Here is a 25635-nt window from a genome sequence, read left to right on the forward strand (position 1 = left end):
CACGCGCCGTTGGGATGGTTCCACGCTTCGCCCCCCAGAATGGACTCGCAGAAGATCTGTAAATGATGAGAATCCCACTTAAAGGTGAGCGCATTTGGAGCCGCGTCTTAAGAAAACGTAGAGATCTAAATAGTACATTTTGTTGTGCAGCGTAAGGATATGCAACAAGCACAATGGGAGACTGGAACCTGTTGGGGAGCATTTTAGAAGAGGTCCACGTTCACTCCACCATCGTGGGGAAGATCTGGCTCACCATCCTCTTCATCTTCCGGATGCTGGTCCTCGGCGTGGCGGCCGAGGACGTGTGGGACGACGAGCAGAGCGAGTTCGTCTGCAACACGGACCAGCCCGGCTGCAAGAACGTGTGCTACGACAAAGCGTTCCCAATCTCGCTCATACGCTACTGGGTTCTGCAGATCATCTTTGTCTCCTCTCCCTCGCTGGTCTACATGGGACATGCTCTGTTCCGCCTCAGGGCGCTGGAGAAGCAGAGGCATAAGAAAAAAGCCCAGCTGAAGGCGGAGCTGGAGGAGAAGGACGCCTTCGTGGAAGAGCACAAGCGGATCGAGAGGGAACTGAGAAAGCTTGAAGAGCAGAAGAAGGTGAGGAAAGCACCTCTGAGGGGCTCTTTGCTGCGCACGTACGTTCTCCATATCTTAACCAGGTCGGTTGTTGAGGTTGGCTTCATTGTAGGACAGTATGCCCTGTACGGCATTGGCTTGGACCCGTTGTATAAGTGTGAGAGGATGCCCTGCCCAAACAGCGTGGACTGCTTTGTGTCCAGGCCGACCGAGAAAAACATCTTCATGATCTTTATGCTGGTCATTGCTGGGGTGTCCTTGTTTTTGAACCTCCTGGAGATCTTCCACCTTGGTGTGAAGAAAATCAAAGAGAGCCTCTATGGAAGCAAATTTGGAGATGATGACAGTGTCTACAGGTCCAAGAAAAACTCCATGGTGCAGCAGGTGTGCATTCTCACAAACTCGTCCCCTCAGAAAGTGATACAGCTGACCCACAGTGCCATTGCGCCAGATGGTCAGGTGGACGCTCCGCCCATGTACATGCCTTCTTATGCTCCCCAAGAGGCGTTCCACCCTGAAGCAAACAGCAGCTCGGACCAGAACTCGAGACCGCCCTGTCTGCCGAGTCAGAAAGAGGTCCACGGCTTCAGACAGCTCGGAGGCCCTGAGCGGCGTGACGCCTCGGACAATCGGCAGCACTCCTGCAGTAGCGACGACTCAAACGGGGCCAAGGGCCCCGTCCCCCCGAGAGTGGCGGGCCAACAACCTCGGGCCACGCTGACGGCCGGCCATATCGAAATCCCGGCCGCCCTGCGCAACGCCGGGCGCAAGCCGAGCCGAGTCAGCATGGGCCACCTCAGCGAGGACCTGAGCGATTCGCCGGACAGCGACCACTACCCCACCGCCAGGAAAGCAAGCTTCATGTCCCGCGGCCTTTCCGAGAGCAAACTGGCCAGCCCGCCGGACTCTCCGAGCTCAAAGAGTGGCTCGGACAGCGAGGCCAAGCGCCTGACCCAGGGGGAGAGCCCTGCAGTGACCCCGCCCCCAGCCAGTGGCCGGAGGATGTCCATGGTGAGTTCAGAATTCCCATACCGTACCGTTGTACCTTGAGATGTTCCGAGTGCACCGTGCGAATGAAAGTAAGATGTGGGCATCTCACTCTTTTCAGAGCATGATTCTGGAACTGTCGTCCATCATGAAAAAGTAAGTCTGGATTAAGGAGGGCAGATGCTCAAGACGAATTTATCTCAGACCGCCAATGAGAGCCTGGCTTTACGCAACCTTTTCTTCATGATGCAGTTATTGGCATTTTTTTGGCACGCAGCTACGGCTTGTCCTGCAATGTAATACCGATTACGTAACATTTTTTTTTCCACAACACACACTTCATTTTTTTGTAATAGAACACTCTATAAGTTTAAGTTTTAAACCAGCACTACAGCTGAATATGAACTTGGAGTGAACAATGTATAATGTACACTGCTAATGGCAAACTGGTTTATATGACAAGCACTTTGTACAAAGTACACAAATTGCATTGGTGCAGATTATGATTTGCAGCACTTTTGTCGTATATACCCTCATCAGGCAGTTTTATAGGAAAACTGTACCCCGTAGGTATACATAGCGTCTCAGACTGTTGCCAAAGCCCCTTTTCCTTCATTGATGGTCAAGATTCTTTGTAATTATTGGGGGCAAAAGAATAAGGGCTTATCAGGATCTCCGAATGGCTTTTGGTGGTACATCGGATCTACTGACCTCATTCACCGTGCCCAAGGTCTACTTCCATTAGACATATAAAAAAATAAAAAAATAACTGTGTTGCTCTCAATAAAACTTTACATTGCAAAGGACCTTGTTGCATTGCTTTTTTTGTTTGTTTGCAATGTAGAAAGTATTTAGTCAAAAATAACTATGTATTTTGTTGCAAAGATATTGTGTAAACATATAACATATATACTGAACATTTACTATCTCATAATAGCACTGTGTGCAACAAAAGGTGAAAGCTTCATCCAACCTGTCCTCAGTGGAAAGAATGAATAATTAACCATATAAACATGACACCCACCGTTTCTGGTGATATACTGCCCCCTGTGTGATTGTGTACAATTTGCATATTTTTATTATGATAAAAAAAATGTTTTGTGAATATGTTTGTACAAATGCAAACTTAATAGATTGTGTGAATGCACAGCCTTGTACATGATATGTTTCTTTATTTCATAAACAGAAATGGTGTCTAGACAAAAAAATCTGTCATTTATAACACTAGCAATTGAAATGCACGGAAATGAGTTTGCACAATACCATATGTACAATGTTAAGTCATTTAATTAATTAGGATCATGTAGCATTGAGAAATTAAAAAGGTAAAAACTCTTAATAGAGAATAAGCAAGTTACAGCTATCTCAATTTGACACAAAACAATCTTCTAGAAAAAAAATACGAGAGAGAGAGAGAAAAAAAACATCTTTGTGACTACAAGCCGAAGAGCTATAACATTAAAAATGATGCACCAAACCTACTAATACAATAATCCATATAATCTGTGTAAAAAGCATGTAGAAAAAACACCTGATGCAGTTTGCTGATACAGTCATTGACCAGTCATGAGAGGTATGAAGGATTTCACAGGTAGATAAGTGTGAGAAAGTCCGCTCTGTTGACCCAGGGACGGGGGGGGGGCACAGCCCCCTGCATACACTCGCATCACTTGAATGTGAACTATGGCCTCTGCAAGTTCTAAGGCAAAAATTGGAGGTGCACTTGTATCCATTATACTCTGAAACATCCCCGTTGGTTGAAAAAGACAACTTGAGAAAACGCATAGTTATCAGTGGGCATTTCACTTTTTTGTCCTTTTGTTCTTTCTTTTTTTGTAAAAAAAAAAAGAGAATAATACTATCAATCCAATTTTACCTATCAAATTCTATATACATGACGTATTCAATAAACACATGACGTGACACATTTTTTTGTAAACATCTTGCTTTTTGTTTTACTCATCAGAATGATCTCAGCCTGTGTGTTCGACTAGAATATCAGTATAAAGTTAAGCAAATTGTGAAAAAGGCATGTTTTATTCATCGGCATGAGGGTAACCTTTGGAGAGCCAGTGTAAATGTTTCAGAGAGGCAGGACAAAGCAAAATTAAATCAGCACAAGACACAAGCTTCACAAAGAACAATTTCTTGTACATTTTGGTACATTGCAACATGTATAATGTTTAGCATACAGTTGATGTGCAAAAAAAACATATTTTATTTGTACTGAAATTGTAAAAAAAATGTAAAACCCAATAATTCATTTCCTATGGTTGCTTTTTTTCTAAGCTGAACAATATGAAAACTGCAAAAAAAATTAAAATAAATCCAATCATCATTCAGGTTCATAAACTAAAAAAATCTCATTGCCATTTTGTTCCAGCCATAAAGCAAAATGCCAGTGAGGTGTATTTTCCTTCTGAACCTGGTTTTAAAAGTCCAAAATGTGACATTTTAAATAGGACACACAGACTTTACCACCACCAACAGTGATCTCCACAGCCAGGAAATACAGATTTTTTTCAGTTTTTCCAGCTGTGCAAACCAATAAAAAAATTTATGTAATTTTTGTCAAAACTACTTCCTATTCAATTAGGTCTCCAATAAAGAGTCTGCAGCCATTGTTTTATCAGCTTTGTGCAAATTGTGGGTTTTCATTCTCCATTGATCGTAGTTAGCTTAGTCAACCAAAGACAGTTGTTTCTATGGTAGCTTCTCAGAAATGTGTGTACACATTAGCTTAAGCGACTATGAGAAAAAAGACGAATGAACTAGCTTCCAGCCCAACAAAGGTTGTGGTGAAGAGAATAATGATAAAAACCATTGGCACCCTGAGACATTATGCAAGAGCAACAGTGAAGTTGATAATAATTTTACAAAGAAACACCTTGGTGCAGCATGATTGAGACGAAACCCGGGGGCTTTCGGTGGCGTTGTAGCATCCTACTCCAAAATAAACCCTTATTACCATTACCTAAACACATCCAGGAACACTTTGAACAGAGCAAAAAGATATAAAATACAATCCTGAAATATGCTATGCACTCATTGCTATCCAATAGAACAATAACAATAGTACTCATAAAAGCACTAGAATGAGATGGGGAAAACAGACATCATTGATATCAATATTTCATTGTTATAGCATTTCTGCAGGACAGAGCTGTAGAAATAAGTCCAATGTGTGTGTGAGTGCGTGTGCTCTTTGTGTGGAACGTCATGCTCTTCCACTTTCGATGCCAAACAACAATGCACGAGAAAAAAAAGCAAATTTATAGGGATGACTTGCATATGTTTTTTACGCAAATGTCCAGTTGGACCCATGAATCTTTAGTTTCTCATTTGGTACCTGATTACAATTATCAAAAAAAATGGCATGTATGTTATTTTTTGTAGTTATTCTTTTTTAACACCAACAACGCTAAGGAAATTAACCACACAGGAACTATTACTCTACTAGCAATTACAACAGCTCTAGCTTCTAAATCAGTTGCACGTTTTGTGTGTTTTCAGTGTGTGTGTGTGTGTGTGTGTTTGAGGACATTCCGGGAGGATGGAGCAGAGTTTCTTTTTGTTCTAAGCGAAGGAACGTACCCAGTTAGCAAGAACAACTAGACTGGCAGGGAAGTCTACATTTCAGAACAGAACTGAATCTGGGATTCCGGGATTCCAGGACCATTTTGTGTAAGAGATCTTCAGAGAATGCTGAAAGTTTTGGGATATCGGGCTAACATGTTGTGCTCTTGGACTATGCTGCCTTCATGTGCTGTTGGAAGTATCAGAACTACACGTTCCAGTCGCAAATTTGAGTTGCGATGTATGAACAACATCTACGGCAGGCCATCACAAGATGGTCATTTAAAAACAACATGCTGTACATGTTATATATTCCATTTATAGTTCCTGAACCTGTGTGCATCTCATTTTGTTAAAGTTAATGAATGTCATTTTACATCAGCATGCTTAACTGGCAAGCCATCAATTTTTGGAGCAAATTTTGAGCTTGCATGTAGATCTTACAACGAGCACTTGAAGGCAGCACTTGTAAAGTAGCTGCTAATTCACGTTAACGTTGGCCCAGTTGACCTCGACTATCTGGGTAGCTTTCCTAGCACTCCGCCAGCATATCTAGCTAGCATTTACTATACATTTCCCATGTTGGCCAAACATTGTATTCTGATCACAATGCTGCCATGGCGCCATTTGATTTTGATTCCTCTTGAACAAATCTGAGCATCACGGAAAAAGAAAAGTGGGACGACTAGAGGCAAGGCTAGACGAAATATATAAAAAACACACAAGCAGCATGCAATTCCATACTGGACTCTTCCAACTAATGTACAGTTACAGTGAACAGAGGCCTGTTCTTTACCGTCCTTACACATGTCTGTGTTCTAGCAGGTTTAGCTTATTAATATGTCGTTCAACCGCTCCCTCGTCCTGCACTGGTGGATCAGAGCTCTAGGGTTCTTCAAAAGATTGCGAGAAGACTCTCTTCTTGCATGAACTGTTCACAGGAGCACTTTGTAAGTGCCAACGTAAGTGCTTCGTCCGCAGAATTTTTTCGGGGTTCTGAGACTGAAGAGTACCCACGGCGAAGTGCTAATTGGTAAGTGAGTGCAACGCGTGACGCTGGACAGAAAGTGCGGGGAGTGAGAGAGGGGGGTTCAGCGGGCAAATAAACGACATAAGACGAACGACAACGGAAAAAAAAATCTGCGATTGCCCCTCAAGCTCAGTAAAAGGTGTTTCACAATCCTCGACATAATACTGTAGAAATGACAGATTAAAAAAAAGCTGTCAGTGAGTTACACATTTACATAAAGTATTTTTAAATACTGAGAGGAACGAAAAAGAAAAATAAGCAAGCTGTGACTTCTTTCACATTTAGAGAGGTGTCAACTTGTTCTAAACTGATGCCGCCAATGGCAAATTCTGTACATTTTTTTTTTTTTTATTTCTAGCAACATCCAATCTACATGCACGGGGCTCAAAGATTTGTGTGTTAATGGGGTGTTGGTGGTGTATGTGAACGTGGTTTATAGTGATTGTGTGTACGGGGGGGGAGGGAGGGGTGCAAGTGTATTTGTGTGTGACTGTAAAGCCGACTTCCTGAGTTTAAGAACACCCACCTTTCGTGGGGATTTTACTTTAGACAGGAAACAGCAGAACGAAAAAAATGTCTTCCCTTTGCCAAAAAAACAAACGGCGTTTGATACACAACCCCAGAAGAGAGAGAAAAGAAAAGGAAAAATCCTAAAGCTCTACCTGTACATGACTGACAGCCTCCATGCTCCATTTTATATACATTACACGTTCTGCCACGCAAGCGCTTATATAACCACCACCGAGAACACAACAGTATTGCTGATGCGCGGGGGACATAGCTTGAGAACCAGGCCGTTACGTTCTTTCCTCGCATTCGGTTCAGTGCTGTAGAAGGCAAAGGAGGAATGTTTAGATACGACTGTCTTTACAAAAAAATGGAAGTGTTGCAGTGCAAGAACAAAAAACAAAAAAAAAAAAACTGAGCGAAATGCAGAAGACGTTTTTCTTTTTTTTTTTTTGCATATGAACATTTACAGTCTAGCTGCTGTAAAAAATGTACAGAATCTGTATGCTTTTTTTATCCTATGAATAATATTGAACATTCAGAGTATTTCCTGAGTTTTGCGCTTTCTGTGACAAGGGCCACTGAAAAGAGTTTAGAACGCCAAAGGAGGGGAAGAAATGGGAAGAGGGAAGAATTTGGGATAGAATTCGGGAATCTGGGAAAGAAGAAGTGACAGAAATATATAGAGGGAATTGAGCTGCTGTTAGGTCCATAGAGGTTATCATGGGAGATGCGCTCGGAACCCGTCCCGGACTGGGCGGGTCCATAATACATAGAGAACAGTGTCACCACTGTGGAGGTCGTTGACAGGGAAAGGTGTAGCACCATCGAGTTGTTTTTTTCTTTTTAGAATTTGCAACTATGCTGTCACTGTTTCGTCTTTTTTTTTTTTTTTTTAAAGGAGAAAAAGAACAGAAAAATTAAACACCTGGAGAACAGTATTGCTGCTGTTAAGACCACTGTAGTGTCAACCTTAAAAAAAAAAAAAGACAATAAAAGACATAAATAGAAGAACACTGGCAGAGGCTGACCATCGTTTAAACCCTTTTTGGGGTTTGTCAGAACACAATAACTCTTAAAAATTAAATAATAAAAAAATATTAACAAAAATTTTTGAAACAGAACTTAAAAAAAATGGTGTAAAACACTTGAATCCCCCGGCACTAGGAACAGTCTTTCCTAGGCTGTTCGTCGGTCGTACATTTATCCGTCATTTCCTGACAGAAGTCTACTGTCACCGTCTGGCTACACTGTTCTGAGGAGTCTGGACCCCCGTTTCCGTTCCTCACCCGCTCCGCCCCCGACCCCAGCTCCGCCTCCGACGACCCGGGGGATTTGAGGAAGCAGGGTTCGGGCGTGGCCGAGCGGGAGTTGGCGGTGAGGTCGATGCTGGTGGAGATGCAGGCCGCCGGGTTGGAGGCGGGGCCTGTGGAGGTGGCGTTGGCCCCGCCCGGCCGCAGCACGGGGCAGTAGTGGTGGACCTGCTCGGGACTCAGCTGCACATCTTTGTAGACCTCCTGTGACAGGCAGGAGAAGTTCTCCCACAGTTCTCCCATGCAGGCCTTCAGCTGGTTCCTCTCTGTCAGCAGCTTTTCCTTCTCACAGACCTGCATGTACACACACACACACACACACTATTATTATTAGTCATGTCCCATAGCTACACAAAGCAAGACAGCATAAAAGCAGCACTGCATGGCTCTGCTCAACCCAGCTGGAGAGATTTGACCTTGACGTAAGTTCCCAGCACTGGCACTACGCGGGCCTTCAAAGTCACTCAAAGTTCCGTGGATGTGCCAGTTTCAAATACCCAGCGGGTGCTTCTATAAATAGGCGTTCATGTGCACATATGTACACATACCCATGAGCGCCTTATACTACACCATATAGGAGGTGTAGTCATCTGGCAACAGTTGATGACTGTAAATGACATTTTCATGTATTTGTATGACTTAAGTATGTTGCTAGGCGACCATTAAAATACCTATATCGTCATCATTATTAATACATTAAATATAGATTACAGAATGAAGGTGTAGCGTATGGGGGTGGGAGGAGTAGCCATTACTTTTATTACACTTTACCGCTGGAGAACAGGAAATGAACGCATACAATTAGTCCCATCATTGGACAGGTACGCTGGTGCCCTTGTCTGTCATGAGTCTCGCGAGCGTCCCTCTGATATTATCTGGGATGCCCTTGTCAGTCATGAGTCTCTGATGTTGTCTCGAATGCCCTTGTCAGCATTCGCCAGTAAACCTCGGAGCGGCAGACGATGCAGAGCATCAAAGGGCCATCAGCCCCGCCCCTCTGTTAAGCGGCGGCCAGTAATGAGTGGCCTGAGCATCGACCAAGTGATCCAGACTGCGATTCTACTCACACAAACCACTTGTATTTGACCATAATTAACATGTTACAGTTCAAAACAAGAACCTAATGTAACAATGAAATGCTACTACTGTACTCTAAATTAATCGGTTTGCATTCAATTTGATTTTATCAGATTTTAGCATTATTTCAAACTCTTTTTAGGTCATAGAGTAAATATGTTTGACTCAAATGTATCTTTATTATTTACACCACAGTTACTATGCATTTGCCCTGCAGTGACAATGCTAATTTGTTTCCAATTACAGATTTGAGTCAACTTTACTACAGTCATTTCCAATCTTGTGATTGGATGGTAAGATTTTTCAAAGATTTTTTTGGTGGCAATGTCATATTCTATTCATATTCAAAAACCTGGAATGTAGGAATTTGGCAATAAACATAAATACAATAAACATAAGTGAACTGTTTCATATGCTAAGCTCTATTTACAATGCTAAAATATTATCGATTTATGTGGGACTGAAGTCTGTGCAACCTACCAGCTTGCGAATCTCACACTCCAGGTTCAGGATGCAGTCCAGCTTCCGCTTGCGGCACCGCTGGGCCGCGATCCGGTTCTTACTCCTGCGCCGGATGTCGTGAATGAACTCCAGCTGCTCTGAGGTCAGTTTGTGCATTTTCACCATCATTTGGAAATCGTTCCGTGGAAGATTTGTGATTTGATCGACAGGGAAAGGAAGCTTGACCTGCGGGCGGGAAGACAATATAAACCGATAAATCTCAGCAGCGTGCGCTCCGTTCCGCCACTAGGTGGCGCACGATGGCCTTCCGTTTCTGTGCCGCTTTGATTTCCCCCGACGGTGTCGACCCAGAGCGGTTAACATACAACCCATTGTTAACAGGCAGAGGGCTGAATGGGACAGAACATGCCAGTGTCATTCAGAGAGGAGGGGGGCGTGGGGGCGGGGTCACTGTCGGCATGCCGTCACCGCCGCCTTGTGGGCCGCTCACGGTGGCAGGTGATTTCTTCAGGGACGGAGCACATGTAAATCAGCATTGCTCATGCGTGGGAGTTCTGGGAACCTTCTGACGTTTGTTGCCACTTTCACTCTCTTTTCCCTCCTTCTCGTGCTATCATTTTGACTGTTTCATGCATAAAATCGTAAAGGTGGCGGGTCCGGCGTCATCTATTAAACGCTGGAATCATATCTTTTGGTGCCGGCTGATGCCCGCCGATATCTGCCTGCACCAGGGAGCCCTCGCTCCGGGGGAGAAGATGGCAGCGGGAGGAGGGGAATAACAAAAGAGAGGGAAGGCTGCCGGAGAAGGCTGGGGGGTGAGATGAGAGGAGCCGAGCCGAGCCCCGACACCCCCTTTCTCTGGCGTGCCCCCTGGCTGCCTCGGCGGAGCGTGTGAAGAACAAAGTGTGTTGTGCGGTTTCTACCTGCTGCAAGCTCCCACCAAACCTGACCTGGGACACGCACGTGAAGAACCGACATGGTGCTTTTCTAAAAAGGACCGTGTTCATGACAAGGTCCTCAACTATTCCTACTTTGAGTGTTTTTATTAGTGTATTGGCCCAAATTTAGGACTTTTTGTTCCTCGAAATGCAAATGAGGCTGCGCTGTACATGCCAGCATTATTTTAAAAACCGTGAACATATGACAGCAAAAAGGGGAAATTTTTACCTATTAGACAAAAACTGTATAAAATGTAGCTCTAAGATAATTAACATTAAAATTAGGACGTTTTAGTACGTTTTAGTATCTTTTCCAGACCAGGTCATTATAAAACAGGAAGTCGCCGAAGCAGTGTAATTATTGCCGGTTCCAGGAAAAAGAAAGTACATGCTGCCCGGTATAAAATGGCCTTCGCGGCGGAGCCCGGATCAGAGAGCGCACCCCGCGATGCTCAGCGATGATGTGTCCAGGTGAAGGTCCCCCGAGGACCCCGCGGTCGCTGGCCCACATCTGCAGGCGGCCGCATGAATAAGTGATGGGGCCCGTCCCCTGCTTCCAGCAGCACAGATGGCCGAAAACCGGCCCCGGGTCAGGCCGGGCCCAGAGAGGGGTCCTCCAAACATTAGCCTCCCTCGCAGGACATCAATTAGGAGGGGAGCGGCTGTGGTGTGGCGACGCCGGTGTTGTTGTGCGGAATTTATGTTGGCCGAGTCGGAGCCGATTTATGGGCTTGTTAAAGACCCTCGGCGGTGGCACGCTGTCAGGCAGGAAAGATGGCAGAGTCGGCCACCTCTCCTCCTCGACCTTGCCGGCGTCTCTCCCTCTCGCTTTTCCTCTTTCTCCGCCGCGCGAGGGGGACGGCTATATTTAGCCGCTCCGGCAGGAGCGCCAGTCCAGTAACAAGGCTGAGATGACAGAGTGAGCGGGCGATGGCAGTCGTAAATTCAGATCCGCCCGCTCTGGATTTCCTCGCTCCCTTTTCCCTCCGTTACCCGCCAAATGGGGTCCGGCGCGAAAAGTAGGGCTCATCTGTTACAGAGCCTCTCGGCTGGGTCACCGGGACCCCGTCGGCACTTGAGGGCACGGATATGCTGCAGTGTCTGAAATCCACTCCCCTGTATCACCGGTCCATGGCCCACTAGCGTTTTTATTCGTTCCCACCCACGTGGCATGCTAGTGCACACTTATCGGCTTTATGTGAAGGTTCGGCGCTAGCTGGGAAAACAGGTCGTAATGGAAAAACAGGGTGGACTTGTGGTTACTGTGGAATTTCAGATCCATCAGGCTCCCGTGTAGCGGTGCCACACCTCAGACAACACTCCATGTCGCCCATGCTTCTTCTCCACCACAACAAAACGGCTCTGACCACCCTTAAGAATCTCTTTCATACCACATTATATATAATAGAGGATGCTTCACACAGGCTAATGGTTTCTATTAAAGTGTGTGTGTGTATATATACTGTACAGGCCAGAAGTTTGGACACCTTCTCATTCAGTGTGTTTTCTTTATTCTCATGACCATTTACGTTGGTAGATTCTCACTGAAGGCATCAAAACTATGAATGAACACATATGTTCATCAAGATGTAAATGCTGGTCATGTGACGATAACTATAATGAAATATATAATGTAATATTGTTGACAAATAAAAACTAAACTAAAACAAGACAAGGCGTTTTTTTCCTTCCGTTTAATTGCGTTATTATTATTATGCAGTATTTCTGTCTCCCGTGTCTCCCATTCAGTTGCACAGATGACGTCACCTCCTCAATTCCCGTTTGCGCATTATTAATATTTCAGAAAGCTTGTGGTGGGTGATAGATATATGGTGGTGGGTTATCAGATGGCTGGGAGAAAAAGACGAAGCAACATTCTTTACAATGAAGTGTAAAAAAAAAAAAACTGAAGATGTGGTCAAAAAACATGGCTATAATGTGGCTATAAGGTAACAATATTATGAAATAGGTCTGACTAAAAGAAAATGTTTTTGTCTATTGTACTAGGCTCTTGAACTATATTGACTGGTTAAAAAAAGAGACTAAAATACAAATTGACTAAAACACTAAAACTTGACTAGACTAATATGAGGATGGACGTAACTAAGACTAATAAAAAGTAAAATGACCACTTGACGCAAAGAATAGACTAAAACTAAAATTAAGACAAGCCGCCAAAAACAACTATAGTGAAGCATCATCAAGGCAACACCAAAAGCCCCATTCACATGTCCTGATAGCAGATCATTAATGTGCAGGCTGCTGTAAGCTCTAACTGGGGTGCCAGGACCAGCAGAGAGATGTATACCAATGCTAGGGAAAGCTATATAGGGCAGGGCTCATTAAAAGGCAATTAGGAAATATCTTCAAGGTTGAACCTTAAAGGCCCCCCTAGTGCTTGAGGACCCGGGTTGCAGCTCTTGCCGAAGCACGGGGCTGACCATTCGTTCAGTTAACGCGTGTGCCTGTTTAATAGGCAGTTCTAATAAAGCGTCAAATGCGTTAAGAACTGCGGCCAATTAGCATGTTTCTGTTAGCGGTCCATTCACAACACAGACACCCATTCACTGAAATTCGACTCACGCTCCCCGGCCTGAACAGGATCCCCAAAACGGCACCATGCGGTTTTCTCAGCTCACCAACACGGTGCCTGACACAATAATATCCAGACCACAGACGCTTCAGATCGAGATCGAGAGAGCTGCAAGGCGACTGGTATCTGGTGCACACGAGGCGAGGCCTTCCACCGCCGGCAAGGACCACTCGCTCAGCCATTACGCGTGGGTGGGGACTGTCAACGAGACGCTCCAGCACTAAAACAGAAAAAAAAAAAACCTGCCCGAAGACCCGATCGTGGGCCAATGGGTAGTCAGGGGTGTGGCCTGCAGGTGTACCCGGCGACTCACTCGCTCTTTTATGCCGCCGGCCGGCGCGGTATTTATATCCCAGCGGCGCGGCGCTGAGTGGGCTTGCCATTTGCTGTGCAAACACACAGAGGCGGCGCTCGGCCCGTTCCCCGCCGGCTCTGTTTATTCGTTCAGCCGGCTCGCCGAAGACCCTGGGAAGGATGAAGCAGCATTTTCACGTTCAGGGCTACGAAGCGCGCGCTGCGTGTTAATTGCAGAAATTAAAGGCGCGCGTGCAACGACTGCGCTCCCTTGCAACAACCACGGCCATTGAGCAACACGTGCATTGCGAGGGAAAGCCGGCGTGGTTTACGGCCACGGGCGCAGGAGGCAGCGAGGCACATAAATCACACGGTATGGCTGGGGTGGCTGGGGGGTGCGGGGCAATTTTATCGCGGTAATAATTACACATTACTGCCTGCGCTGTTCATCTTGCTACCGCGTTCGGTTGCGGAGCGGCTGGAGGCTCTCCACAGTCGGCGGCTCGCTCCCGTCATGGCGCTCGGAGTGGCGAAACGGGGGCTGCTCTGTGAATCCCATTGCCATGGCAACGCACCAGTTTCCCTGCTTACATGCTCATCGAGGGGTGCAAGTCAAGGCCTCTTCCGAACAAAACCAAGAGCTCCTTTTAAAACGTGAGCAAATAAGGACGGTATCTGGTGTTATTCCGAAATTACGCGGGGATAGGTGCTCAGAATAAAATCCAGTCTCTCAAACGCTAAGATCTCAGAGTAAACAATCCTCCGCTGACTGTCTGGCCAGGTGGATTATGGGATAACTAGAGGACTGCTTATCCACTCGTCTCACCAGAGAGAACCTCGGTTCGCTGATACTGAAGGCACTGACAGAGCAACCGCAGCACTTTTACATCACTACTCTTGCACCGTCTGGAGGATTTCTTTTTAATTGTGCTACACAGTGTTATGCGTACATAAAACCAGCGCACAAGTGATTAATATCCTGCTGGACACACGAAGCATCCAAAAGATCCATAGAGATGGATTGTGTGCATAGGCAAGGCAGTAAATTAGCTATAAATCTTTAATTTATTCAATGATGAGATGAACTAGAAGGGCCCCCCGGCCAAAGCTGCAATCCACCGCCTACGCTGTGACGGGTGGGGGTGGCGTGTTGGCGGCAGGGGAGAGAGAGGGAGCGGAGCGGGGTGGGGGGGCTTCAGATCGCTTTCCTGCCCTGAGATAAACCCTCTGGAGCAGAGCTTGAGCAAAAGCTGCCCTAACAAGAGCACAAACTCACCCAATCACAGCCCTCTGCCGTGTCTCTACCCCCTTTCTTGGATCCAGCATCGTACCTACTTTCTATGCACACGCCATATGTCTTGGTTCTCAAATCATTACAGGAAAAAAAACAGCTTTACGACCGTTGGTTTTGTGGCTTCAAGATGTGTGGTCATTCTGAGGATCTTTATGGGCCCTAAGTTGAAGGTCAAGTGTTTGAGAGCATGAAGCACTCACCTCTGGCCCCTGCACCTGGACGTGACAGGACTCGCTGTCTCCCTCGGACGAGGAGCCAGAGTCATCGCTGGAGTTGGTGCCGTACGACTGCTCACATTTGATCTTGGGCCTAACTTGGCTGAAGAGGGCGTCTGGCCCCCCAGCGGGGTCAGGCTGGTCGGTAGGCAGGCAGCGCGTGACATTTGAGGGCGAGGACGAGAATTCAAACTGGGGCAGGCTACACGGGGACCCGCCGCTGCCGTCCTCGGCGTACGAGTAGGAGGAACAGGAGCTGGAGGTGCGGGTCCGGGTCTCGGGAGGCGGCGAGCGTGCGCACACCTTGATTGGCACTGGGCAGCTGGTGTTGGGCCGTGGTCGGCAGAGTAGTGGGGGCTCGGCGGACGATGCTCCAGATGAGTAGGTTTGGGAACTTGGTAGCGAGTGGCTAGACCCAGCCCACAAGCCCTTTGGCATGTGTTCAGACAGCTCCTTCTCCACCGAGTTCCCACCGGGGTAGGAGTGTGCCGGTGCTGCAACGCGCTCGCAGGCCCCTGAAGATGAGAAGATGACACTACGACGGTCCAACTCCACCTCTTGCTTACAAACTCCATCACAAGACGCCGACTTCAATGAGAGTCCCGCCGGGAAACCATCTACATCTTTTGAAAAGGCAACGGGCACACCCAGCTCCCCTGCAAAAGGCCTGTAGTCTTTTTTGTGGTCTCCCTGAGTGGTACCTTTGTCTTGGGCAGAGACAAGGCTGTTGGCAAATAGCTGCTGCGAAGTGTTAGGCAGGCCCGGCAGGTCCTTCTTGAAGAGTGCTCGGAGGCAGGTCGGTGACTTGGCGCTCTTAGGGCGATCCACCACCATCGGGCTGTGCTCCCGTCCGTCCAGCTCCATCTCGGCCACACCATCCTGGTCTCCCCCCTCCGGCTCGTCCCCAAACAGGCACAGTGAGACGGGCTCGTCCTCCCCCTGCGGCTCCAACTTGATCTGGGTGACGGTTGGGCGGACCCCGCTGCTGCCGGTCTCTGTGAATGTGCTTGGAAAACCTGAGGTACTGGTGTGTAATGAGGAGGTGTCATTATTGTGCTTGGTGCAGGCCCACTGGTACTTCCTGTACTTGGGGCAGCGGGGGAGGTCCGACGTGCCGTGGTGCCCGTCAAAGTCCAGATGGCCGTCGGAAAAGTCGGCCGAGACCCCGGTCGCCGAGGGTTCTAACCTTTCGTCATCTGACTGCTGAAGGGAGCCGAGGCATTCTGAGGCATGTCGCCTCGACCTGGGGGACGTCGAGACGGCGGCCTTCGTCGACGCTGACAACGACACGGCTTCCGACTGCATGCTCTCGTCCTCGGAGCGGCTGTCCCCAGCCGCCACCTTCCGGCACAGCAGCAGCCCGTCCTCCTCGCTGCGCAGCTGGGCCTCCAGGAAGCGGAAGCAGGAGTCCTCCAGGTTGTGCATGCGCAGGAATTCGGCACAGCGGATGACCTCCTGGATGTTTTCTCTGCTGAGTAACAGCTTAGCGGTGTAGGCAAACTGCAACAATGGGGCGAATCCCCTGGCAGTGACCTGCGAAAAGAAAACAGGGAAATTGCCAGCGTTACCATCAGCACTGCGATTGTTCGCGGCCCTCGGAGTGTGCTGAGGCAACCCGACAGCTCTAATGGCCATAAACAAACAGTGCAAAGTACCGGTTAATCTTTTATTGGGTCAGCAACGAACATTCTGTGCGGCGGTAAATAAAACCCTGACCCGGCACTCGGCGGCGCGTCCAGGCCGTTTTCAGAACAATAAACTCCCCAGTGGCATGTCACCCCAGGCTCCAACACTCTCTGACCCGCCGGGCCGTGGCCACGAACAACGGGTTGGTCACGGACAGTCATAGGAGGCGATCAGATTTGCGCCACAGCCGCAATCGGCAGACGGTCCGACGTGAAAGGTGAAGCGGCGGGACGGACCGAGGCCGTCTAAGCCCGCCAGCTTATCCGAGGAGCGGGATGAGGGGAGGAGGAAGTCTTCTGTTGGGACTTAATACCGGATAATTAGGCACGAGCTCGGCCCGCCCTCTTGGTAGCAGTTAACATTGCGACGGGTCCGAGAGGACGTGGTGACGAGGCTCGTTTGATACTCGCCGCGTTTGGACCGCGTCTGACTGTGCTGCCGCACCGGGCCGACTCTGCTAACGGAAGAGCTCACTGATAGAAACGTGACTGGCGAACAAACCAAGGCACGACGTGCTAGGTGCTCCAAGAGTAACGCATCATGACGGCTCAACTTTCATCTGGGCCAGCATTGTGTTTGTTTGACAAAGCCCTCGCTCAGGGGCGGAATGATGTAAAAGTCGCCACAATGAGACAGATGTGGGGAGCTCGAGGAACAATGTGGTTTTAATGGGCAGGGAAAAGGCCCCCTGTTTACTGCCTGTTTGTGCCTATTGTTGGGGTGGGTGGCAAACAGCACAAGCCAAATTTCCCCGGGTAGAATGAAAATACTCTGAGGTTCACCCGTGCCAGGCACCCTGGAAAAACAGAATTTCCCCAACACCAAATATCGAATTCAAGGGACATAAAAATGGTCTATTTTTCTTCCCAGCGTGGAAAGAACAAGCCTGACACAACTTTCTTAAAAACAAACAAAAAAAAAAAGTTAAGTGATTGTTATTGTGATTCACAGCAGCACAGCACACGGTGCACAGAGTGAAATGTGTCCTCTGCATTTAACCATCACCCTGAGTGAGCAGTGGGCAGCTGTGACAGGCGCCCAGGTAACAGTGTGTGGGGACGGTGACTTTGCTCAGTGGCACCTTGGCGGATCAGGATTCGAACCGGCAACCTTCTGATTATATTTCCACGAATCGCAGCTTTTTCCTTTGGCTCTTTGGTCTCAGTGTCACCTCAAGAACACAGGCTAAACGATGCACCATGCGTGCCGAGTGACTTGCCAGAGCAACCCTGTGCAGCACGCTTCTGCAGACAACAACAAACACAGAGCAAAGGCTGTGCTGCTCCGTTGGCACGGTGACCTGGGTGGCCGGGCGCGGGCGGAGAGGCTTTCTCCAGCGGCCCACTGACGGCACAACAGCGGCCATCATTCATTGTTGAGAAGAAGCTGCTGACTCGTAATCTCTGCGGGGGGAGGGGAGACGCCGCATCTCAGACCCTTCGCGCAGCCTCCAGGTCTCGGCGGGGACTTGGGGGGGTCAGTGCAAGGCCGGGTTGCCCTCCAGACAGAGCCCTGGGACGGACGTCCCCCACCGATCTCTGGCGCGAGCAGGCCGGACGGCGCCTTTAAAGCCGAGGAGCGGGAGGAATCTGGCCCGGCGTGCCGGGGGCCAGCCTGGTAAACAGACGGGGTTGATGGGGGGGAAAAAGTGCTGAGTGAGGCCCGTGCGCTCGCTTCCAGCTTGCGTCAGCAGCCGCCGCCCCGCGCCGGGCGCGATTACTCCGCCGACGATACCGGCAACGCTGCAGCTTAACGAAGGGGCGAGGGAGGGACTTCAAACAGGAGGGAGAGAGAGAGAGAGACGAAGAAGGGCAGAGGGGCGACAGACAGGATGAGAATGGTGAGAGGGAGTGGAAGTCTCAAGCGCACGGCAGGAAAAAATGAAAAGAGAACAAGGGAAGGAACAAAAAAATAAAACGGCAATTGCCAGTCATTAGTGGGCAGGGCGCTGACATTCGAGGCGTTTCAGCCGTTAGCGCCACTTATTGAATGGCGTGAAAACAAAGGGATAAATTAATCAAAGTGACAGATTTGGGCCATTTTATGCTAATGCCAGCTTTCGGACCTGGCCCGGCACATTTTCACGTCTACTGAGGCCGGATCGTTGCCGCGAAAGGAAATTCTATCACGTTCGCGTCACATTTCTCCATCGGTTTGCGAGCTGCATTCGGGATATCTGCCAAATTGCACAAAAAAAAAAAACCCACACACCCATCACCCCACGCCCCACACCTCCTTTCCCCCGAGAAAGAAAGAGAGATGGCTAATTTATGCAAATGAACTCTGCCAAATTCCTGCATGTCAGGCATCTTAATGAACCGACCGCCAGGCATGACAATGGAATGCTCCGGCACGGCGGGAGACACGGACGTGGCGTTGAATTTGCTGACTAACTTGTCATTAACCTTGGGATTCGCACGATCGCGACCAGAATTATTATTTGAAGTGAAGTGATGTGATTGTCACATGTGATACACAAGCAGCACAGCACACGGTGCACACAGTGAAATGTGTCCTCTGCATTTAACCATCACCGTTGGTGAGCAGTGGGCAGCCATGACAGGCGCCCGGGGAGCAGTGTGTGGGGACGGTGCTTTGCTCAGTGGCACCTTTGCGGATCAGGATTCGAACCGGCAACCTTCTGATTACGGGGCCGCTTCCTTAACCGCTAGGCCACCACTGCCCCGTTTGGTTGGGGGATTCCAAAGTAGCTGCTGAATTAATCGACGCAAGGGAATGAATCATTATTTTTTGCTTTTAATAAAAAGAACTGATCCCCGCTCTTTTCCTCCAGGTCTTGTCTCGATATTTCTCGATATTTAATTTTTTTTTTCCAACCGTCTAGTCAGTGAGTAAACAAAGCCTGTCTTTGTTGGCGGATTAAAACAGATACTGTACCGACTAATCTGCTCAGCGTGGGGCTTACTGTACACGCCGAGACGTTGGGGGACGACCCTGCACCCCCTTCATGTTTAGGGCTGTCTGCGTGACCCCGGTTGAAAGTCTTGCACCTTGGTCTCCGACTCCCTGGCGCTGCACTTTGAGTCAAAAAAGACGCTTGGTTGTCGTGTTTAGTAGCCTAGTGGGTAACACACTCGCCTATGAACCAGAAGACCCAGGTTCAAATCCCACTTACTACCATCAAGTCCCTGAACAGGACACTTAACCCTGAGTGTCTCCAGGGGGGACTGTCCCTGTAACTACTGGCTGTAAGTCGCTCTGGATGTAAATGGACAAGAAGGAGCACCCTCCTCCAGGCCCCAGACCCCTCACATGGAGCCTAGAACTCGATGTTCCCTCCAGCAGAAGGACCACGGGGCGGAGTTAACCCCTCCCTCCCCACGGCTCCTGCACAGGGCTCCTGCCATCTGTCTAATGAGCCGGGAATGTGTGAGCGTGGCAGGGTTGGGGACGGCTGTTTACACGAGGCCGCTGCCGCTGTTTCCGCCCCGTGCGCAATCGGATTAGTCCCACAGCAGGTCCCGTCCGGGACAGGAGCCAGCGGAGGTGGGGAGGCGTCACCTATTAACCGTAATGCCCGCTAAGCACGCCTCCATCTTCTCCTCACACTTTCTCACCCGCTGTCTGTCGGTGCTTCTCCCCTTGTCCCCTGACCAACATGGCCCCGGTACAGGAGGTGGTTTGAGTTCTCGGGCCGAGCCGGTGCTAAATCGCGGCTGACGGCTCCGTCCGCTTTTCATTCTGGGCTTTGTTTTCTTTTTTCTCCACTCGCATATCTGGACGTAGCTACCGAGCGTCCCGCCACACCTCCTCCACCGCGACGCGAGTGCATCTGGAATCTATCACCAGCCCGGCCCGGCCCCCGCCCCCTCCACCTCCCCTTCATTCAGGGCTCGCCGCGAAAAGGAAACGAACATGCAGGGGAGAGGCGTGCGAAACGAACAGATCCGGGCAATTCATCATCCCGACAAAACATATATTACAAGGTCCCGGGCGTGCGGAACCGCAGAGTCGCTCAAACGACGACTTAACCCTCCAGACTGAGAGATGCCGCCAAATATTTCCCACCCCCCTGATATTCAGCTATCATTTTTTGGTGAATATTGTGTTTACATGCAGAATACAATAAAGACATTCATAATAAAAGAACAATTATCACCTCAAATGCACTAATTAGATTGAATTATTTATCAAATGGCAAGTATTTTGATTCTGAAACTGTTACGTACAATGTGTAATTTATACATCTGCTGCACTTTACACCAATATTGAAGCGCTGATTAATTTCAGACGTAACATGATTTAATTGTTAAGGCCTTATCACCCTGTGTGTGTGTGTGTGTGTGTGTGTGTGTGTGTGTGTGTTATCTACTCAGATTACGCAGGCAGCCAGTAAATGGATGGTGCATGGGGGGGGGGGGGGGGGGGGGGGGGCAAAGAAGATTAAACAAAATCATAAATAAACCGGCGGCCAAACAGACGCGTGCGTAATTGTATGGCTGCGTGAACGGGGAATTAACCGGGGGGGGAGGTTAAATCGGTGTCACCGCTAATCGCTCTCATTAAGCGGCGAGCGCTCGTGAGTCATCGCGATAGCTGCGTGGGACGCCCCGCCCTTCCTGCCGCACCCCGGTCGCGCTTGACGCCGTTCCGCGGGCGGCCGGCCCGTGCCTAACTGCGGCCTGCGCGGGAGCTGGGGTGTGTGTGTGTGTGTGTGTGTGTGATGTCGTCAGGGGGTGGCGGGCGACGGTGCAGCGCGCCAACGGCCCACAAGTAGGTCACAGCTCGCCGCCAATGATCGGGGGACCGCGATGGTGCCCGAGACTGCGCTTACATGCGGTTTCATCATGAGAGTGGGAGAGGGGGGCGGGGTTTTGAGGAGGGGTCTCTTTCATCCGTCTCATCGTCTGCACCAGCTCCACCACCACCGCCGTCGTGAGGGGACGGAGGACATGTCCAGTGTCCCAATGTCAATGTCACCTGAACACAAACCTGCCTCTTTAGCGCAGGTCCGTTCCACGTTAGACAAAAGGGAGTTGAAAAGTCGGATCGAGGATCCATTTCCTGTCCCCCCTGTATCGCACGTGGAGACAACTCGAGCTTTACGTCCCAGCCGCTAACAAAGGATGCGAGGACCAGGCGCAGCGTCCGCGCATGATGTCACTAACCCGACGCGGCCCCGCGACTCGAGAATAACAAGGTCATCAGGGAGGGGGGTGTTGGAGAGAAGGGCCGGGAGGAGGAGGAGGAGGAGGAGGAGGACGGTCTTTGTTTCACGTTTCATCTGCAGTGCGCCTCCTCACCCGCCGCCTCTCCCCCCATCGCTCCCCGGCTCCTCACCCAACCCACCCCCCCCCCCCCCTTCCTCGCTCTCTCTCTCCCTCTCTCCCTCGTTCTCTCTCTGCCCGTCTAATGAGGAGAGCCGGCCTGCGGTTCCTGGTCCAGGTGCGAGGAGCAACGCCAGACTCGTTGCACGGCGAATTGGAATTATTACGGCATTAAATGCCGCAATTTACATCCAGATTACGTTACAGGTGGCCTGAAACTGAAAATACTTCATCATACGCCGATAAAAGTAAACTCTAGCCGGAGTGTTTCTTCTCATCGCACTGTGCTGCACTATAAAATATTACTTCGCTTATTAAAATTTTTTTCATTACTATAAGGCTGTGATTGTCACATGTGATAAACAGCAGCACAGCACACGGTGCACACAGTGAAATTTGTCCTCTGCATTTAACCCATCACCCTGAGTGAGCAGTGGGCGGCCATGACAGGCGCCCGGGGAGCAGTGTGTGGGGACGGTGCTTTGCTCAGTGGCACCTCAGTGGCACCTTGGTGGATCGGGATTCGAACCGCCAACCTTCTGATTACGGGGCCGCTTCATTAACCGCTAGGCCACCACTGCCCCACATACTGTTATGTTTGCTGTTGCTGAGTAAACACGCGCAAATACGACACGCTTTTACACTCCCCACGTGCATACGTAACAGCTGCTGACAGCAGGTGTGTTGGGTCCAGGTCCATCGTGGTGATGTGAAATATTAGGTGGGGTCTATGGGTCGGTCTCCCGTTCCTGGACTATGGCTAGAAGCGTCTCTGAATGAAGAGCTTTCACCGCACCGACTGCACTGATCTTCACGTACGCATCCCGAGACGCACGTCCCTCGTCCTGAATAAGGGCCAAGAACCGCGTTCATGCCCCCGGTTTCAGAATGAGAAGATTTTCGAATGAAACTGTCACATCGGCTCACGCCGCTTCGTCTTCACGAAAAACAAGCCTATGAAAAAGTCGTTTTTTTGTTTTTTTTACCGAGACGTTAGCTATTAATAGGTATCACCGTACGGAGGCAACGCCGTTTTTTTTTTTTCCTGGTGACATCATCTGATGGAGCAGAAAGAGCCGTTGGAGGCGCTCACACTTGCCCGCGCGCGAGCTGTCACCCTCCGCGTCACTCGCACCTGAGAGGCGCGCCGGGCGATGAATAATTCACCAGCAGGAGCGGCAATCGAGAGAAGGGGGCGGGGGGAGGATTTTATTTAGGCTGCGTTTGGGTTGAAGGAGGCGGGATTCCTCGTTCGGTGCCCTACTTTTCACTCTGTTTGTGTGTAGGTATCTATGGGGCCCGGATGTGGCAATTCACCGACACTGACACAATCTTTGGGGCGGCGGTGGCCCAGCGGTTAAGGAAGCGGCCGGTTGCCGGTTCGAATCCCGATCTGCCAAGGTGCCACTGAGCAAAGCACCGTCCCCACACACTGCTCCCCGGGCGCCTGTCATGGTGCCCACTGCTCACTCAGGGTGATGGTTAAATGCAGAGGACACGTTTCACCGTGTCACCGTGTGCTGTGCTGCAGTGTATCACAATGACAATCACGTCACTTTCACTTCACTGGTTGGGAGTGTGAATTAGGCACGAAGAACTGTTGCTCGGGAGGCGGAGCTACTAAGGTGTTACAGGTGAGTGAGAGAGAGCACTGGGCGTTGCTCACGGCAGCACCTACTGGGTGCTGGAGGAGAGGTGATAATTGGTGATTACAGGCCTGCAGTATCACACCCTGTCTGTTACGGTTTACGACACACACACACACACACACACACACACACATACACACAAAGACACTCTCTGTTCCTTCATAAAAATGTCAACACCATGGTAATAACTATGTTATTAATTTATAAAAAAAAAAAGCCCAACCCTAAACTACATCTTACCACTTATTTCTGCAGCGGAAACATATACTATAAAAGTGAAGTGACGGTGACGCGGTGAAATGTGTCCTCTGTTTTTAACCGTCACCCTTGGTGACCAGTGGGCAGCCATGACAGGCGCCCGGGGAGCAGCGGGGCGAACCGCCAAGGTGCCACTAAAGTCTCCATAGGTCACCACTGCCCATTCGGCACACGACACACACACGTATCTGCTCTATGCCTACATGCACCTGCAACTGCATTAACACACATTACACACACACACACAAACCCACACATCACGGTCATGCAGGCACCTACGCACAAGTATAAATAGACACACGCGCACACTGTCCGCCCACGCGGCTACAGCCGGCCTACGACAAAAGATCATGACAAAAACGTTCTGTCGGAAGTGTGCCGCCCGTCGCAGGGCTTCTCCGATACACCAGAAGCCGACCTGGAGGCTCGGGGTCGCGTGGTTCCCCTACACCGGTGGTTCCCAGGATGGACGAGAACAGACTCCTCAGATGCCGCTGCGTGTGAAAAGCGAGGGACGGCGGGCAAGTCAAATGCCAAGAGGCGGTGGAAAAAGGTCACGCGTTGTGCCTTATGGAAAATTACCAGACGCCCCCTTATCCAGGGCGCCTTACAATCAGTAGTTACAGGGACAGTCCCTCTGGAGACACTCAGGGTTAAGTGTCTGGCTCAGGGACACGATGGTAGTAGGTGAGGTTTGAACTTTGTGGGTTTGTGGTCTTCTACTACCACCCTACCACCCTACACATCCTTTCTTCACGACAAAACGTTTAAATACGGGCCTGACAATATGCAATATTCTGAAGGAATTTTCCACAGTTTTTTTACCCGTCCATTTTACCACACTTACTACCAAGCCAAAAGCGTGTTCTGCAGTTTTCCAACATTATAAAATAACTGATGAGATAAAAAAACAAGACTCAACTTTGTTCAAAACAGGTTGTAAACTGTAACTCAGCAACTTAAGCCAATACATGTTTAACGCAAGTGGAGGAATATGGCGGACGTCGGACCTCTACGGTTCACACCGCCGCCACACCACAGGGTCTCGTTAATAATGCAGCACGCACACCAGATATAGTCCTCCTAAATGAGAGACACACACGCGCGGACGCGTCACGCGGCAAAACGACGAACGAAAACGCGATTAGATCTGTTGTTTTAGCCTTGCCGTACTTTTCCGTAGACCAGCCCCTCCAGGATTTCTTTGAGTGAATTTTGGGTTCCGCTTTGATTGGTTGAGATTTGCTGAAAATGGAGGATTCTTATTTCTTTGCCCGCACTACCGTGCGAAGACCCAGCGGCGATGTCACCTCCGACTAACAGTTGTGCGGTAATGAGTTTGGGGTGGTAGTAGTCTAGCGGGTAACACACTCGCCTATGGACCAGAAGACCCAGGTTCAAACCCCACTTACTACCATTGTGTCCCTGAGCAAGACACTTAACCCTGAGTGTCTCCGGGGGGGGACTGTCCCTGTAACTACTGGCTGTAAGTCGCTCTGGATAAGGGCGTCTGGTAAATGCCGTAAATGTTAATGTAGATGTTAATTGTATGAAACGTGTCCTACCTCCTCCGGCAGGCTGACCACCAGCTCATTGTCGGCCTGTCCCACCAGCGCCTGTAGGAAGTACTCGCTGCAGGCGGCCAGCACGGCCCGGTGGCCGCGGAATTCCCTGCCCTCCGCCCGGACGGTCACATCACACAGGATGTCCTGCTTGCGCTGGTCGTTGAGGCCCAGGAGGATGTTGGCGCAGTGAACGGTGGACTCATACACGTACATGGGAGCTCCAGGCTTCTCATTCAGGGACATTCCGCTCACACCCTGTGGCCAGAGACACGGAGAGAGGGTCAACACACACACACAGACACACACACACACGTTCAGCCAG

The 25635-nt window shown here is 49.5% G+C and overlaps 2 protein-coding genes across 7 annotated transcripts in view; one reads left to right on the forward strand and one right to left on the reverse strand.

The window, feature by feature from the left end:
• The first annotated feature begins 8 nt into the window (after positions 1 to 8).
• gja10b (gap junction protein alpha 10 b) lies at positions 9 to 2374 on the forward strand. Of its 2 annotated transcripts, XM_029002429.1 has the most exons (3): positions 9 to 84; positions 151 to 1592; positions 1690 to 2374. In XM_029002429.1, the coding sequence occupies exons 2-3, from the start codon at positions 174 to 176 to the stop codon at positions 1726 to 1728; spliced, it is 1458 nt and encodes a 485-aa protein (XP_028858262.1). In that variant the 5' UTR covers positions 9 to 84; positions 151 to 173; the 3' UTR covers positions 1729 to 2374. The 2 variants fall into 2 exon arrangements, with proteins under 2 accessions (XP_028858262.1, XP_028858263.1); XM_029002430.1 differs by having other exon boundaries at positions 20 to 1592.
• Positions 2375 to 3698: 1324 nt separating this feature from the next.
• The window catches only part of bach2b (BTB and CNC homology 1, basic leucine zipper transcription factor 2b), a 65003-nt gene continuing 43066 nt past the window's right edge, over positions 3699 to 25635 (reverse strand). For 4 of the 5 annotated variants that reach the window (XM_029002659.1, XM_029002658.1, XM_029002660.1 and 1 more), the window contains exons 2-5: positions 25314 to 25568; positions 14853 to 16400; positions 9552 to 9758; positions 3699 to 8288 (exon numbers count right to left, since the gene is read on the reverse strand). In XM_029002659.1, coding sequence (XP_028858492.1) covers positions 7845 to 8288; positions 9552 to 9758; positions 14853 to 16400; positions 25314 to 25556 — 2442 coding nt within the window. In that variant the 5' untranslated portion in view covers positions 25557 to 25568 and the 3' untranslated portion in view covers positions 3699 to 7844. The remainder of the gene's footprint in view (positions 8289 to 9551; positions 9759 to 14852; positions 16401 to 25313; positions 25569 to 25635) is intronic. The other variant, XM_029002662.1, reaches the window with a different exon arrangement.

The sequence above is a fragment of the Denticeps clupeoides genome, chromosome 14 (assembly GCF_900700375.1).
Source record: "Denticeps clupeoides chromosome 14, fDenClu1.1, whole genome shotgun sequence".
In the NCBI taxonomy this organism is placed as follows: domain Eukaryota; kingdom Metazoa; phylum Chordata; class Actinopteri; order Clupeiformes; family Denticipitidae; genus Denticeps; species Denticeps clupeoides.